Genomic DNA, 16,841 nt, shown 5'->3' with positions numbered 1-16,841 from the left:
CCCCCACCAGCCGGGACTAAGAGGATCAGCATTTAACATTGTCATCCATGCTCCCTCTTCCCACTCCTCTATATAGATTTTGGGGGGTTAGTGGGTTGAAGACAGCCATGGTTCTCAGGAGTCTGTTTGGGCCGGTGGGTCTTCTGCTGGTCTTGGGGGCAGTAATGAGCGGAGGGAGGCGTATTTTAATCCTATTTCCTTTTTTATTTTTGTTTGCATAGGGGGCATTGCAGGCAAAGCAAGATGGGGTGAGGAGATGGGGGGGGAGCTGGTCTTTCTGTGACAAACTCTCTCCAGAATGGCTCTATCCCTTATCAGGACGGCCCACAATCAGCCAGGAAACGGCAGAAAAGATGTTTTCAATTCCAATGAACATGCCGCACATTCTTTCTCGTAGGTGTAGTAATTGGTGCCGTAAACAAGTTTCCTAGACGGTGGATAAGGGAGCAGTCTGGCAAGGCGAGACCGATGGCTACCAGCAAACTGCGTTTGTTTTAAATGAGCAATAAAGATAGGAATGAAACCAGGTTTCCCGGGACAGGTCAGGGTTGGGTCAGCTTTGGGGCCACAGGGCCACATCCAGGTCTCCACCCACTGGCTGGCCACTGGTTTTTCCTGTTTCCGGCACCGGCAGCCTCTGGAAACATCAAGGGATGGCATCCAGCTCAGAGATCTCAAAAACAGGTGGAGACCCAGATAGAATCATAGAATCCTAGAGTTGGAAGGGGCCATGCAGGCCATCTAGTCCAACCCCCTGCTCAACGTAGGATCAGCCCAAAGCATCCTAAAGCATCCAAGAAAAGTGTGTATCCAACCTTTGCTTGAAGACTGCCAGTGAGGGGGAGCTCACCACCTCCTTAGGCAGCCTATTCCACTGCTGAACTACTCTGACTGTTAATTTTTTTTCCTGATATCTAGCCTATATCGTTGTACTTGTAGTTCAAACCCATTACTGCGTGTCCTTTCCTCTGCAGCCAACAGAAACAGCATCCTGCCCTCCTCCAAGTGACAACCTTTCAAATACTTAAAGAGGGCTATCATGTCCCCTCTCAACCTCCTTTTCTCCAGGCTGAACATTCCCAAGTCCCTCAACCTATCTTCATAGGGCTTGGTCCCTTGGCCCCAGATCATCCTCGTCGCTCTCCTCTGTACCCTTTCAATTTTATCTACATCCTTCTTTAAGTGAGGCCTCCAGAACTGCACACAGGACTCCAGATGTAAACCTCTCCCCTGTTCTCAAGCTCTCAAGGCCCCTGAGCTATACCAAGCTTCCAGGAATATCAGCTGGCTGGCCTATGCCTCAGTAGAGTTGCCAAGTCTCCAGGGGGTGGCTGGAGATCTCCTGGAATTAGAGCTGATCTTCAGGTCACAGAGATAAGGCAGGGGACTTCCTGCTCCTTTGAGTACATTTCTGCAATGACTGCCTCTAGAACAGGACAATAGTCAGTTAGACTGTTAGGACTATCTCTCTCCTCTCTCTTTACAAAGTTATTTATCTTCTCAGTAAAGCTCTTTATTCTTCAAGCAGCCGCTGCTGCATTCCTCCTCTGCCACCACACATCGCCGAGAACAAGAGGCAAGCAAGGCCATTTCTACAATCCCGAAAATATATCCCCTGTCCCGGCTCTGAATTTTAAAAATTGTCTTTTTTGACAACCAAACCAGTACCAATCCAGCTCTAGGACATGAGAAAGAGTTGCAAAACAGTCTGTAAAACTGGAATATGCAAGATCTGTGATGTGCATGATTGAGCAGAATATAAAGAATGTCCTGCAGGGGGCATCGGAGGAGATGTGTATTTAGCATAGTTAGATCAGGAACTTTTTGGCATATTTCAAATAATTTCTTCCAGCGTCCTTATTGGCTCATTGGGAGACTTCCTGCTACTTTGAGCACACTCCTTGCCAGCTTAACTCCAGAAGTGAAAATTGTTTATAGCTAACAGTTAGAACAGTTAGCTCTCTCTCTCTCTCTCTCTCTCTCTCTCTCTCTCTGCGCCAGGGGTAGTCAAACTGTGGCCCTCCAGATGTCCATGGACTACAATTCCCAGGAGCCCCCTGCCAGCATTCGCTGGCAGGGGGCTCCTGGGAATTGTAGTCCATGGACATCTGGAGGGCCGCAGTTTGACTACCCCTGCTCTGCGCCTTCATAAAGTTGTTTCTCTTCACAGTAAAACTATTTTATTTTTTAAGCAGTCTGGTGCTCTGCTATTTTGCAGGTTTTAAACTCTGGGATGTTCTCTTTCTCTTCTAAATTCAGTTCGGAACCATGCCAAAGTGAGACATTTCAGAATCTACAAGGACCCCGGAGGGAACCTGTACTTGGAGAAGGAACACACATTCCCCAACCTGGAGCAGCTCCTGGGTTATTACACGGTCAACTGGAAAGTCATTCAGAGCCCGTTGCTCCACGCTTGCATCCAAAAGGTTAGTGGGGACAAGGAAAAGACCCATCCATCATGGCCCCTTGTCATTTATCCCTGCAAATTAACAAACACCAGACTGGAAATTTGGGGAGGTTTGAGTTTGACGATCCCAGTGATGAAATCCAGGTGCTTTCTGTTTTCCTGTGATACTTGTATTCTGGAACCAAATTTAGGTTTGTAAACTGGGTTCTGTCGATTATGCTTTTTAATTGCAAAATCCCAAAGCTGTTCCAGCAGTGGTACTTAGTTAGCCGGCTTGGTGTCGTAGTTAAGAGCGGCGCTCTCTAATCTGGAGAGCCCAATTTGATTCCCTTTTCCTCATCCACGTGCAACCAGCTGGGTGATCTTGGGCCAGTCACAATTCTCTTAGAGCTGTTCTTGCAGAGCAGTTCTCTCAGAGCTCTCTCAGTCCCACCTCCCTCACAGGGTGTCTGTTATGGGGAGAGGAAGGGAAGGTGAATTTAAGCCACTTTGACACATAAAGGCCTGTTGGGTGAGCTTGTGCCAGTCACAGTTCTCTCAGAGCTCTCTCAGTCTCTCCTACTTCCTGCAAGATGGAGCCATCATCTTTTTCTCGGTGTCATTTTTAGTTGTTGTATAACTGGGGTTTTTATGGAGTTTTAATGTTGTATTTGAGCTTCTTGTGGCGCAGAGTGGTAAGGCAGCAGACATGCAGTCTGAAAGCTCTGCCCACGAGGCTGGGAGTTCGATCCTAGCAGCTGGCACAAGGTCAACTCAGCCTTCCATCCTTCCGAGGTCAGTAAAATGAGGACCCAGCTTGCTGGGGGGTAAACGGTAATGACTGGGGAAGGCACTGGCAAACCACCCCGTATTGAGTCTGCCATGAAAACGCTAGAGGGCGTCACCCCAAGGGTCAGACATGACCCGGTGCTTGCACAGGGGATACCTTTACCTTTTAATGTTGTATTTTATTGGTTTTTATGTGGAAACCGCCCTGAGACGATTTGTCATGAGGGGCGGTATAAAAGTATGAACATAAATAAAAGAAATAAGTAATAATTTGCACAATAGGGAGAAAAATATTATCCAACCCTTTGAAAGCACAAACAACACACAGTAATACCGCAAAGACATTAAGCAGCTGTAGGAATGCCCCTGGAGATTCCAAACCCAAATGAGGAACCGGTAAATCCTGCGTTTTGCTCGAGAATCCTTCCTCAGTGGACCCTGACAAGAACTTTACTGCACGGGTGTCCAGAGGCCTTTAGATAATATTCACATCCTAATGAGTTCCTTCATAGTTTAATTGCAGACTAACAACTCCTAAACACATAAAAGACTGTAAGGAAGGTACCCCGGAATTACAGCTCTTCTCCAGACTACTGAGATCAGTTCCCCTGGAAAAAATGGATAATTTGGGAGGCAGACTCTAAGGCATTTTACCCCACTGAAGTCCCTGCCCTCCCCAGGCTCCACTGCCAAATCTCCAGGAGTTTCCCTACCTGGAGCTGGCAACCCAGCCCTCTAACCCCTGCTGCTGGCCAGGGAGACCTCCCTGTTTTCCACCCCTCCCTTCAGGCCGTCACATAGACGATAGAGTAGAATTGTGTTCTGTGGCTCCAGAGGGCCGGGATCAGAACCAGTGGGTTGAAATTAATTCAAAAGCATTTTCAGCTAAACATCCGGAAGAAGTTCCTCGGTGGAATAGGCTTCCTCAGGAGAAGGTGGGTTCTTCTTCTTTGGAAGTTTTTAAGCAGAGACTAGATCATCACGGGACAGAAATGCTGATTTTATGAATTCAGGCAGATAGTGAGTGGGTGGGCAGGGAGGGATGTGCCAGGGCAACTTTGCAAATCTGGCAATGTTGCTGGATGTCCGTGGAATTTAGCATTTCGCACACAGCAAATTGTAGCGGCAAAGTCATGACCCCTGTAGTGCTTTTTTGATTACCCAGTGTTTGTCTCTTGTGGCCTTTCCTTGCATACCCAGGGAATTGCTGATTGCCACTGTGAGATGGGAGGTGGATTTCCTCCGGGCCAGGCTGGATTCTGGAGATCTTTGGTGGGGATGGGATCATTTGGGCCTGTGGGTGAGCAGCTAGCTGTGAGTTCCTGCCTTGTGCAGGGGGCTGGACTCAATGGCTCTGGAGGTCTCTTCCAACTTGACAATCCCGTGAGATTCTCCTGGGAAAGGCTTGGGAGAGGAGGGCCCAGAGAAACCTGCCGCCTGCCCTCCATCCCCCCAGTCCCACCCAGGTTCCCAGGCATAGATTCCACACCTCCCAGCCGGCTACACACCCTCACCCGGTTTCTCTGGCCTTCAGCCGGGCCCCACCTAGAAACCTCCACTTGTCTCTGTAGCACGCACCGCTCGCCTGCCCCAGGGAGACAAAACGACAGTTTGCACGCAATTCGTCAGTAGAAGATGGAAGAGATATTGTCAAAACGGATTACCTGCGTATTATCCAAGCTCTTAGGAGAACATCTCCGTAGTCTAATCGGCCTCTTTGTTATCCGCTGCGTGGAGTTCTGGCAGGCTTCATTTCCACGGGATTCTGACACGCCCAGCCCAACGGGATCCTGCTGTAGGGCTATTCAGCTGTGGATGAGAAGCAAGGAGTTCTTTGAAGTGGAAATGAAGTGAATTGTTGACATGTTTGTTAGAAACTGTCAAAACCCTGCACCGTTTTTTCGCCATGCTCCTTGGGATTTAGATGGCGTCTGCAGCTGTACCTGCCTGTTTTTTCTAATGCTGCTCAGGTCCTCCTGAGCCAGCTACCCTGCACCCTCACTTTGCCCCTTGCATACCATACCTATTGTAATTAGGCTACCTTGAAGCGTCCAACACCTGGGCTAGCTGGGTGGGGCAGGCCCTCCCACTGTCTCCTCCTGGGGAGCAGAGAGAGAGAGCTGCACACCTTGAGGGGCCAGCTATTGTACTTCCAGAAGGATAGATTCAAATGAGTAGCTGTGTGGGTCCAAAGTAGAATCATGGAATCATAGAATCAGAGTTGGAAGGGGCCATACAGGCCATTTAGTCCAACCCCCTGCTCAACGCAGGATCAGCCCTAAGCATCCTAAAGCATCCAAGAAAAGTGTGGATCCAACCTTTGCTTGAAGACTGCCAGTGAGGGGGAGCTCACCACCTCCTTAGGCAGCCTATTCCACTGCTGAACTACTCTGACTGTGAAAAATGTTTTCCTGATATCTAGCCTATATTGTTGTACTTGAAGTTTAAACCCATTACTGCGTGTCCTCTCCTCTGCAGCCAGCAGAAACAGCATCCTGCCCTCCTCCAAGTGACAACCTTTCAAATACTTAAAGAGGGCTATCATGTCTCCTCTCAACCTCCTTTTCTCCAGGCTGAACATTCCCAAGTCCCTTGGCCTATCTTCATAGGGCTTGGTCCCTTGGCCCCAGATCATCTTCGTCGCTCTCCTCTGTCCCCTTTCAATTTTATCTACGTCCTTCTTGAAGTGAGGCCTCCAGAACTGCACACAGGACTCCAGGTGTGGTCTGACCAGTGCCGTATACAATGGGACTATGACATCTTGTGCACAATAAAGTAGCACAATAAAGTCAAATTCCAGGAGCACCTTTAAGACCAACAAAAATTGATTCAAGGTGTGAGTTTTCCAGTGCCGGCACTCGAAAGCTCACGCCTTGAATAAATCTTCATTGGTCTTAAAGGTGGCGCTGGACTTTTATTCAGCTATTGTACTGTCCCTCTACGACAGTGCAGAGCTGTGCCTTGTGGGGAGGAGGAGGTCAGAACTCCAAATGCCATGCAGAGCCTGAATTGAGGACCCATCCTCAGTCCTCCCAAGGAGCGCGTATGATGCTGCCTCTGTGCCGCCCGATAAAGGATTCTGATTCATCCCTCACGAGTCTTGTTGGTGTCAGCGGTGGGGTGGAAGTCCTCACAGACTGGCAGAACTCCTTTCTCGGACCCTGAGACTCTGCTGTTTGCATCAGCATGTCTGGCGGGGAGTCCGGAGTCCCCGACCAGAATGGAGAAAAGCTGAAGGAGAAGGAGAAAGCTGGAAAATTGCAGCGGGAGCTGCGGGGACAGCACAGCCCACAGGAACAGCTGCCCAGGCTACTAATATCAAGGGGTCAAAAAAGAAGATGGAGTCAACAGTGTCGTGGATGACGGCCTCAACCTGATGGAAAGAGGGTCCCTCCACTTGGGCAGTAGATGTGTTACAATCAGGCATGTTTCTTTTGCTGCAGCTAAATAGAAAGCATCAGAAGGGTTCCCCAGTTTTTGGATAACATTCCACCAGGTTGAGAACCCTGCTAGGCTTTCAGGGCCATCTGTCCTTCCAGGCTATTGCTGTACTGCCCGGTCATTTTGCTGTGTTTCCCTCCCCTGTTCTTTTGCAGAGGTCTCCCGAGACGGACCAATGGGAACGTCCCCGTGCCGAATTCACGCTGTGGCGGAAGATGGGGGAAGGCTGTTTTGGAGAGGTGTGGGAAGGGATGTGGAAGAACACGGTGCCAGTGGCCATCAAAATCATGAAGCAAGGTTGGTGGGGCGCGACATCGGTCATCTCTTGGGAAGGTCCTCTGCTGTTTGGGCTCTGGATCCTCACAAGTAGCTCCCTTGAATTGGTAGGACTAGGCTGCAGTCTCAGGATCCGGCTACAAAAGGAAACTTATCCTGGAAAATTTGCTTTCAAGAGGCTTCATGTGGTGTAGTGGTGAAGAGCAGTGGCTTCTAATCTGGCAAGCTGGGTTTGATTCCCCGCTCCTCCACATGCAGCCATCTGGATGGGCAAGTCACAGTCTCCCAGCCTCACCTCCCTCACAGGGAGTCTGTTGTGGGGAGAGGAAAGGGAAGGCAATCGGAAGCCGCTTTGAGACTCCTTCGGGTAGAGAAAAGCGGTATATAAGAGCCAACTCTTCTTCTTCATCAGTAATCTCAGGGCTCTCTCAGCCTCCCCTCCCTCACAGGGTGTCTGTTGTGGGGAGAGGAAAGGGAAGGGGATTGTAAGCCGCTTTGAGACTCCTTTGAGACTCCTTTGAGACTCCTTCGGGTAGAGAAAAGCGGCATATAAGAACTTCTCCGCTGGATTGCTAACTGCACCACTAGGGGGCTCTCTGCAATTTCATTTGCCTTACTCTTAACCACTACACCAGGGATTCCCATGCAGGGTTCTGGGGAGTCCTGGGGTAATACAAGAGCTCCCCGGTGTCATGCAGCCTTTCCCAGAAGTTTAGATGGCTACTAATATCACTACATGTCACTGGAGCCCATTTCCCCCTGTTGCCCTACAGACCTAGCCTCTTTCTTCCCAATGAAAATGAGAAACCCTATGAGAAGACTGAGGGACTTGGGAATGCTCAGCCTGGAGAAGAGGAGGTTGAGAGGGGACAGGATTTCTGTCTTTGAAAGACTGTCACTTGGAGGAGGGCAGGGAGCAGTTCCTGTGGGCAACAGAGGAGAGGACCCAAAGTGATGGCTTTAAATTTTGTATAGAATGACATTGGCTAGATATCAAGGAGAAAATATTTACAGTCTGAGTCGTTCAGCAGTGGGAGGGGCTGCCTAAGGAGGTGGTGAGCTCCCCCTCACTGGCCGTCCTCAAGCAGCGGCTGGACAGATCCTTCTCCTGGATGCCTGAGGCTGATCCTGCCCTGAGCAGGGGGTGGGACTAGATGGCCTGCGTGGCCCCTTCCCACTCTAGGATTCTAGGAGTCTAGTTCAGCAGGGGAAGGGGCTGCCTAAGGAGGTGGAGAGCTCCCCCTCACTGGCTGTCTTCAAGCAGCGGCTGGACAGATCCTTCTCCTGGATGCTGGAGGCTGATCCTGCTCTGAGCAGGGGTGGGACTAGATGGCCTGCGTGGCCCCTTCCCACTCTAGGATTCTAGGAGTCTAGTTCAGCAGGGGAAGGGGCTGCCTAAGGAGGTGGGGAGCTCCCCCTCACTGGCTGTCTTCAAGCAGCGGCTGGACAGATCCTTCTCCTGGATGCTGGAGGCTGATCCTGCTCTGAGCAGGGGTGGGACTAGATGGCCTGCGTGGCCCCTTCCCACTCTAGGATTCTAGGAGTCTAGTTCAGCAGGGGAAGGGGCTGCCTAAGGAGGTGGGGAGCTCCCCCTCACTGGCTGTCTTCAAGCAGCGGCTGGACAGATCCTTCTCCTGGATGCTGGAGGCTGATCCTGCTCTGAGCAGGGGTGGGACTAGATGGCCTGCATGGCCCCTTCCCACTCTAGGATTCTAGGAGTCTAGTTCAGCAGGGGAAGGGGCTGCCTAAGGAGGTGGGGAGCTCCCCCTCACTGGCTGTCTTCAAGCAGCGGCTGGACAGATCCTTCTCCTGGATGCTGGAGGCTGATCCTGCTCTGAGCAGGGGTGGGACTAGATGGCCTGCGTGGCCCCTTCCCACTCTAGGATTCTAGGAGTCTAGTTCAGCAGGGGAAGGGGCTGCCTAAGGAGGTGGGGAGCTCCCCCTCACTGGCTGTCTTCAAGCAGCGGCTGGACAGATCCTTCTCCTGGATGCTGGAGGCTGATCCTGCTCTGAGCAGGGGTGGGACTAGATGGCCTGCGTGGCCCCTTCCCACTCTAGGATTCTAGGAGTCTAGTTCAGCAGGGGAAGGGGCTGCCTAAGGAGGTGGAGAGCTCCCCCTCACTGGCTGTCTTCAAGCAGCGGCTGGACAGATCCTTCTCCTGGATGCTGGAGGCTGATCCTGCTCTGAGCAGGGGTGGGACTAGATGGCCTGCGTGGCCCCTTCCCACTCTAGGATTCTAGGAGTCTAGTTCAGCAGTGGAAGGGGCTGCCTAAGGAGGTGGGGAGCTCCCCCTCACTGGCTGTCTTCAAGCAGCGGCTGGACAGATCCTTCTCCTGGATGCTGGAGGCTGATCCTGCTCTGAGCAGGGGTGGGACTAGATGGCCTGCGTGGCCCCTTCCCACTCTAGGATTCTAGGAGTCTAGTTCAGCAGGGGAAGGGGCTGCCTAAGGAGGTGGAGAGCTCCCCCTCACTGGCTGTCTTCAAGCAGCGGCTGGACAGATCCTTCTCCTGGATGCTGGAGGCTGATCCTGCTCTGAGCAGGGGTGGGACTAGATGGCCTGCGTGGCCCCTTCCCACTCTAGGATTCTAGGAGTCTAGTTCAGCAGGGGAAGGGGCTGCCTAAGGAGGTGGGGAGCTCCCCCTCACTGGCTGTCTTCAAGCAGCGGCTGGACAGATCCTTCTCCTGGATGCTGGAGGCTGATCCTGCTCTGAGCAGGGGTGGGACTAGATGGCCTGCGTGGCCCCTTCCCACTCTAGGATTCTAGGAGTCTAGTTCAGCAGGGGAAGGGGCTGCCTAAGGAGGTGGGGAGCTCCCCCTCACTGGCTGTCTTCAAGCAGCGGCTGGACAGATCCTTCTCCTGGATGCTGGAGGCTGATCCTGCTCTGAGCAGGGGTGGGACTAGATGGCCTGCGTGGCCCCTTCCCACTCTAGGATTCTAGGAGTCTAGTTCAGCAGGGGAAGGGGCTGCCTAAGGAGGTGGGGAGCTCCCCCTCACTGGCTGTCTTCAAGCAGCGGCTGGACAGATCCTTCTCCTGGATGCTGGAGGCTGATCCTGCTCTGAGCAGGGGTGGGACTAGATGGCCTGCGTGGCCCCTTCCCACTCTAGGATTCTAGGAGTCTAGTTCAGCAGGGGAAGGGGCTGCCTAAGGAGGTGGGGAGCTCCCCCTCACTGGCTGTCTTCAAGCAGCGGCTGGACAGATCCTTCTCCTGGATGCTGGAGGCTGATCCTGCTCTGAGCAGGGGTGGGACTAGATGGCCTGCGTGGCCCCTTCCCACTCTAGGATTCTAGGAGTCTAGTTCAGCAGGGGAAGGGGCTGCCTAAGGAGGTGGGGAGCTCCCCCTCACTGGCTGTCTTCAAGCAGCGGCTGGACAGATCCTTCTCCTGGATGCTGGAGGCTGATCCTGCTCTGAGCAGGGGTGGGACTAGATGGCCTGCGTGGCCCCTTCCCACTCTAGGATTCTAGGAGTCTAGTTCAGCAGGGGAAGGGGCTGCCTAAGGAGGTGGAGAGCTCCCCCTCACTGGCTGTCTTCAAGCAGCGGCTGGACAGATCCTTCTCCTGGATGCTGGAGGCTGATCCTGCTCTGAGCAGGGGTGGGACTAGATGGCCTGCGTGGCCCCTTCCCACTCTAGGATTCTAGGAGTCTAGTTCAGCAGGGGAAGGGGCTGCCTAAGGAGGTGGGGAGCTCCCCCTCACTGGCTGTCTTCAAGCAGCGGCTGGACAGATCCTTCTCCTGGATGCTGGAGGCTGATCCTGCTCTGAGCAGGGGTGGGACTAGATGGCCTGCGTGGCCCCTTCCCACTCTAGGATTCTAGGAGTCTAGTTCAGCAGTGGAAGGGGCTGCCTAAGGAGGTGGGGAGCTCCCCCTCACTGGCTGTCTTCAAGCAGCGGCTGGACAGATCCTTCTCCTGGATGCTGGAGGCTGATCCTGCTCTGAGCAGGGGTGGGACTAGATGGCCTGCGTGGCCCCTTCCCACTCTAGGATTCTAGGAGTCTAGTTCAGCAGGGGAAGGGGCTGCCTAAGGAGGTGGAGAGCTCCCCCTCACTGGCAGTCTTCAAGCAGCAGCTGGACAGATCCTTCTCCTGGATGCTTGAGGCTGATCCTGCACTGAGCAGGGGGAGGGACTAGATGGCCTGGGTGGCCCCTTCCCACTCTAGGATTCTAGGAGTCTAGTTCGGCAGTGGAAGGGGCTGCCTAAGGAGGTGGGGGGCTCCTCCTCACTGGCCGTCTTCAAGCAGCGGCTGGACAGATCCTTCTCCTGGATGCTTGAGGCTGATCCTGCATGGAGCAGGGGGTGGGACTAAATGGCCTGCATGGCCCCTTCCCACTCTAGGTATCTAAATGATTGATTGGCTGGTTCCCATATCTTACTTCCCCACCCAATTCTCTGAAGGGGCATGTCACCCCTTCTGGGGTTCTTCAAAGCCTGACAAAGATTTCAGGGGGTTCTCCATGGTGTAAAGATCGAAAAAGGCTATGGTACATCTAGCTGCCATCCAAAGCCGCCATCTTCTCTAGGGGAACTTATCTCTGTCGTCTGGGGGATCAATTGAAAAAGAGCGAGTCCTTCAGGAAGCCCCTGGAGGTCGCCCGCGCTAGACAAGCCCCTAAGAAAAATCCCGGTCCTGCAATCTCTTGTGTTCCTCCCAACAGCCAACATGAGAGACGACTTTGCCAAGGAGATCCAGAACCTGAAATGCCTGAAGCATGCGCGCCTCATCAAACTGCTGGCCATATGTTCAGTCGGAGAGCCTGTGTACATCGTCACGGAGCTGATGAGGAAAGGCAATTTGCACAGCTACCTCAACAGTTAGTATCCCCCCCCCCCGGCCCGGGCTTAGGGAGGATATGGGTAACATGATCTTCCTTTGGGTCACATGATCTTCCCTGCGCCCCACTTTCCAAGGGTCCAATATAAAGCTGCCAGTTCTGGGTTAGGAAATATCTGGAGATTTTGGGAGTGGCGCCTGGGGAGGGCAGAGACCTCAGTGGGGCACAATGACATATGGTTCATGCTCCAAGATAGCCATTCTTTCCAAGGGAAGTGGGTTCTGTTGACTGGATGCAAAATGTGGACCATGTTGGTCTGTTTGCTGCAGGGCACTGTACTCTAGAACAGGGGTAGTCAACCTGTGGTCCTCCCGATGTTCATGAACTACAATTCCCATGAGCCCCTGCCAGCAAAAGCTGGCAGGGGCTCATGGGAATTGTAGTTCATGCACATCTGGAGGACCACAGGTTGACTACCCTTGCTCTAGAAGAAGAAGAGTAGGGTTTTATACCCAGCTTTTCACTGCTGGAAGGAATCACAAAGTAGCTTACAATCACATCCCTTTCCCCTTCCCCTGCTCTGGAGAACTTTGCAGATACATCTTGAGATCTGCTCAGATCTGTCATTTTAGTCTGGGGGGGAGGGGGGAGTTCCTGATTTCAGTAGCTGCAAATTGTTCTGACTGTCACAAATGGCCCAATGTGTGTGTGTGTGTGCGTGCATGCACACAAGCGTGCTCCAAGGTTGCGGTTTCCCCTTGAACAGAAGCCAGCCTTGCATTTCCCGTTCCCTTATGCTGCAGCCCATAGAATTCGTGGCTTCCCTAAAACAAAACAGAGGCTTCTCCTGAGACTAAAACGCCCCAAATCTCCTCCCCGCGGGCAAACGAGGCTCTGCCAATTTGTCAACGGGGACAGCCAAACAAAGTCCAGCTCCCTCGTCAGCGCCGAAGTAGACAAATAAGCAACCACAACAAACAAACAGCCCTGTCTGCTGTATTTATTTCCAACGCCCACCTGGGGAGTATTTGGCCCAGGAAGCTGGCCAAGCAGCTTCTGAAAGGGCGTGGCTTCACAAGGAAAACTCCCAGGTGAGCAAGCTAATGCCCTTTGGAATTAGTTACCTGAGTAGGGACAACGCCCCGAGGGAGGGAATTGATCCTGAATGACCTTGGCAAGAGATCAGCTGGGCTTCCGAGGGCTGAATTATTAGCTTCCTTATTGCATAGGACAGGTGAGAGGTGACACGATTGGGAGTTGTTGCTCTTAGAAGGCAGGGCCTGGTTTCTTCCTCCAGACAATGTGCGCACATGCACACACAAACACACACACAGAAACACACAAAAACACACAGATTTCCTGCAGCTTGTGAGAACCAGCTTTTGGATGAGATACAGAGAAGAGGCTCTGCTCCAAGTGAACGGAAGAGAGCAACCCTCACCGAGGTGCAGGGCTCCCTTTCTTTTCATTTCCTCACCTGTAATATGTGGGAGGTAACAACCCTGGCCTACACCGCAGGGTTGTGGAACTGCATGCCCCTAACGGGAGTGAATTGCACTGAACGCTCAATGGTGTAATCTGAATGCTAAATGTTATTAGCTGACTGTGACTCCTAGGGAATGGAACATCTAGCTCAGCTCAGCATATTTCCTTGTTCCTCCTTCTCTCGATCGGAAACAGAACAATCGGCTTCGGTTCACATGACGATAGTTTCTGGGGGGGGGGAGCCATATCGGTCTGGAGTTTTTCTACTGCTGACAAACACGGCCACCCTCTCAAACTGGGGTATAAAGACTCAGACATGTCTGTTCCTACTCATCTCAGACGAAGGCAGCTTTAACTCTTGAAAAACTTATACCATCAACATCTTGTCGGTCTCAAAAGATCCTACCGGATTCGAGTCTAACGTTTCTACCGTAAACCAGCACTACCCTCTGAAAATGAGGTATAAAGACTTTGAGGTCTCTGTTCCTGTTCATATCTGATGAAGGGAGTGTTGATTCTCAAAAGCATATAGCCCCCTACCCCCTCCTGATTCTTGTAGCTTCTAAGGCAGACTTTCTCATCCAGAGTTTCATGAAACCCTCTTGATGGTCCTGGAAGAGTTTCCCGAACGGGTAGAAGTTAATTTTGGATAGATATTTTTAAATTGTTGTTTATTGGCTGATATATCCATATAGGGTCATGATTCCCTCGCACTCCCTTAGAGCAGAATGTGAACTATACAGCATTGAACACACTCAGTCCTCTTACCCTGTTTTGCTGGCACATCCTTGCTTCCACCCTTGGGGGGGTCACGGAGGGCAAGGATGAGTCTGAAGGAGGCTTTTGCCAAATGTTCCCAGGCAAGAGGAAGATTTTGTGGGAGCACCCCCAAAGGTCCTGAGGTTCTCTTGCAGCACAAGGTTGTCATAACCATCTCTGGAAAACACCTGGGAATCTGGATGCCCCACTGCCAGCCGGGTCTTGGATCTCGGAAGTGACTCCTGCATATTGCAGTAAGACAGACTCCAATGGTATTGCACTGCAGCACTGGCCCAAATTAAACTTCTCAAAGGAGAGACAGTGGGACCAGGGATGTTGAAAGAGGAGCACAAGAAGGCAAGAGGCCGGATAACCATCGGGGCCTGACCGTGAAATGCAAATTGCAGGCTCCTGCAGCCCCGGATTATGTGTCGTTCCCTGCAGGGAAGGGAAAGGGCACCCAACCCAACCCACGACACCCATGCAGTTTCGCTGTTTAGAACTCAGCTCCCTGCTTTGGCGTTTGTGTTCTGAAGGAGAAGAGATGATTCTGTGATTCTGTCCTTTAAACACACGGATTTCCCCTTTACTTAAAAGAGTCGATAACAGAAAAGCTCTCAGAGAAACTGAACAGACGTTGAAGGGTTAAACCTTCTCCCTTCACTGCACAGACCTGAGACAAAACCGAGGCTGTACCAGCCTGAAATTTGCAAATTTTATAGACAGACTGAGACATAGGTTGTTCATATGATGTGGCTAGTCAAGGTTCTGTCAGAGCTCTTCTCACCCAGAGGCCAACCAGTTCCTTTGGGGGTTCAATAACAGGGAACAGAGGCTGAGGTCTTCCTAAGAACCTCAGAAGAGCCCTGCTGGATCAGACCAAGGGTCCATCTAGTCCAGCCTCCTGTCTCACACAGGGGCCAGCCAGTTCCCCTGGAGGGCCAGCAACAGGGCAGAGAGGCCGAGGCCTTCATAAGAACATCAGAAGAGCCCTGCTGGATCAGACCAGGGGTCCATCTAGTCCAGCCTCCTGTCTCACACAGGGGCCAGCCAGTTCCCCTGGAGGGCCAGCAACAGGGCAGAGAGGCCGAGGCCTTCATAAGAACATCAGAAGAGCCCTGCTGGATCAGACCAGGGTTCCATCTAGTCCAGCCTCCTGTCTCACACAGGGGCCAGCCAGTTCCTCTGGAGGGCCAACCACAGGGCAGAGAGGCCAAGGCCTTCATAAGAACATCAGAAGAGCCCTGCTGGATCAGACCAGGGTTCCATCTAGTCCAGCCTCCTGTCTCACACAGGGGCCAGCCAGTTCCTCTGGACAGCCAACAACAGGGCAGAGAAGCTGAGACCTTCAGGAGAACATCAGAAGAGCCCTCCTAGATCAGACCAGGGGTCCATCTTCTCCAGGCTAAACAGACCAAGTTCCCCCAACCTTTCCTCGCCCTTTCCCCCAACCCACCCCTTGTAAAACTGTCTATTCATGTGGCCATCACTACATCCTCTGGCAGCAAACCCCACATTTTAATAGCAAAGTATTCCCTTTTACAGTCTGCAAAGGAAAAGGAGAGGGAAGCAGGACGGGAATTCTGGGACACAATCATGGGGGCAAAACCGGAAAAGGGCTTTTTAAACAAAAGATTTTGTTGATTTGCAGATGTGGTTGCAGTGAAATAACATCTGCATCTGGGTTTCCCCCCTCTGAATGCCTTTGGTGCTGTTGTATGGTCAAAAGGCCCCTTTGCACCTGTTTTCTCATCTTAATGCATTCTTTGGGGTTAAGAGGTAACACTGAAAGCAGATGCAGGGGCTCACCTGGAGGAATTCCTCTTACAAATCCAGCCCCATCAAGGCCTCTGTGGCAGGGGTAGTCAACCTGTGGTCCTCCAGATGTTCATGGACTACAATTCCCATGAGCGGTTGATGGCAGGGGCTCATGGGAATTGTAGTCATCTGGACATCTGGAGGACCACAGGTTGACTACCCCTGCTCTGTGGGATTCTGGGAGTCTGTGCCAAACCCCCCACCATTAGCCCACCCAAAACACTCTGCTCCCGTCCATTCTCTAGGCGGGGCCTGGCCTCCAAAAATGCACAGCTGCAACACCAGACACAAGGTCTTCTTGCAGGTCTTGGAAATGGACAGAAGTCCAGGAATGTTTGTGTTCCCTGTGGATATTTCATAAGAAAAAGAAAGAAAAAACCTGGCTCCACTTTAATTCCAAGTCTGGAATCGTTGTGAGGTTATAATGTTTGTGACCAAGAAGAACCGTGCTGGATCAGACCAGGGGTGCATCTAGTTCAGCCGCCTGCCTCACAGAGTGGCCAGCCAGTTCCTCTGGAGGGCCAACAACAGGGCATAGAGGCTGAGACCTTCCTAAGAACATCAGGAGAGCCCTGCTGGATCAGACCAGGGGTCCATCTAGTCCAGCCTCCTGCCTCACAGAGTGGCCAGCCAGTTCTCCTGGAGGGCCAACAACAGGGCATAAAAGCTGAGGCCTTCACAAGAACACCAGAAGAGCCCTGCTGGATCAGACCAGTGGTCCATCCAGTCCAGCATCCTGACCAACCAGTTCTTTTGGAGGGCCAACAACAGGGTGGAGAGGCCAAGGCTTCCCCCTAATGTTGCCTCCTGGCTCTGGGATTCAGAGGTTGACTGCCTTGGTCCATGGAGTTTCCCTGTGCGTCGGACTGAGCCATGGCATGCAGAAGGTCTCAGGGTGCAATCCCTGGCATCTCCAGGTAACAGGGCCAGGTAGCAAGTGATGTGAAACACACTAGACACCTTGGAGAGCCGCTGCCAATCTGAGCTGACGATACTGACCTTGATGGGCCACGGGCCTGATTTCGTAGAAGACAACTTTGTGTGCTCATGTGCCTTTGTGGAGAGCCAGACTCTCAGAATATCAGAGATTTGTTGTCCATTTCCGTCCCGATCAT

The 16,841-nt window shown here is 52.2% G+C and overlaps 1 protein-coding gene across 1 annotated transcript in view; it reads left to right on the top strand.

Annotated features, from left to right (window-relative positions):
* Window positions 1-16,841, top strand: part of SRMS (src-related kinase lacking C-terminal regulatory tyrosine and N-terminal myristylation sites) — a 49,284-nt gene that overhangs the window by 29,645 nt on the left and 2,798 nt on the right. The window contains exons 3-5 of the mRNA XM_077335849.1: window positions 2,260-2,426; window positions 6,772-6,913; window positions 11,548-11,703. Of these exons, the coding sequence (XP_077191964.1) occupies window positions 2,260-2,426; window positions 6,772-6,913; window positions 11,548-11,703 (465 nt within the window). The remainder of the gene's footprint in view (window positions 1-2,259; window positions 2,427-6,771; window positions 6,914-11,547; window positions 11,704-16,841) is intronic.

This window comes from Paroedura picta, chromosome 4 (genome assembly GCF_049243985.1).
Source record: "Paroedura picta isolate Pp20150507F chromosome 4, Ppicta_v3.0, whole genome shotgun sequence".
Lineage (NCBI taxonomy): Eukaryota > Metazoa > Chordata > Lepidosauria > Squamata > Gekkonidae > Paroedura > Paroedura picta.
Note: the sequence above shows the minus strand (reverse complement) of the source record. Positions and strands in the feature narration are given on the sequence as shown.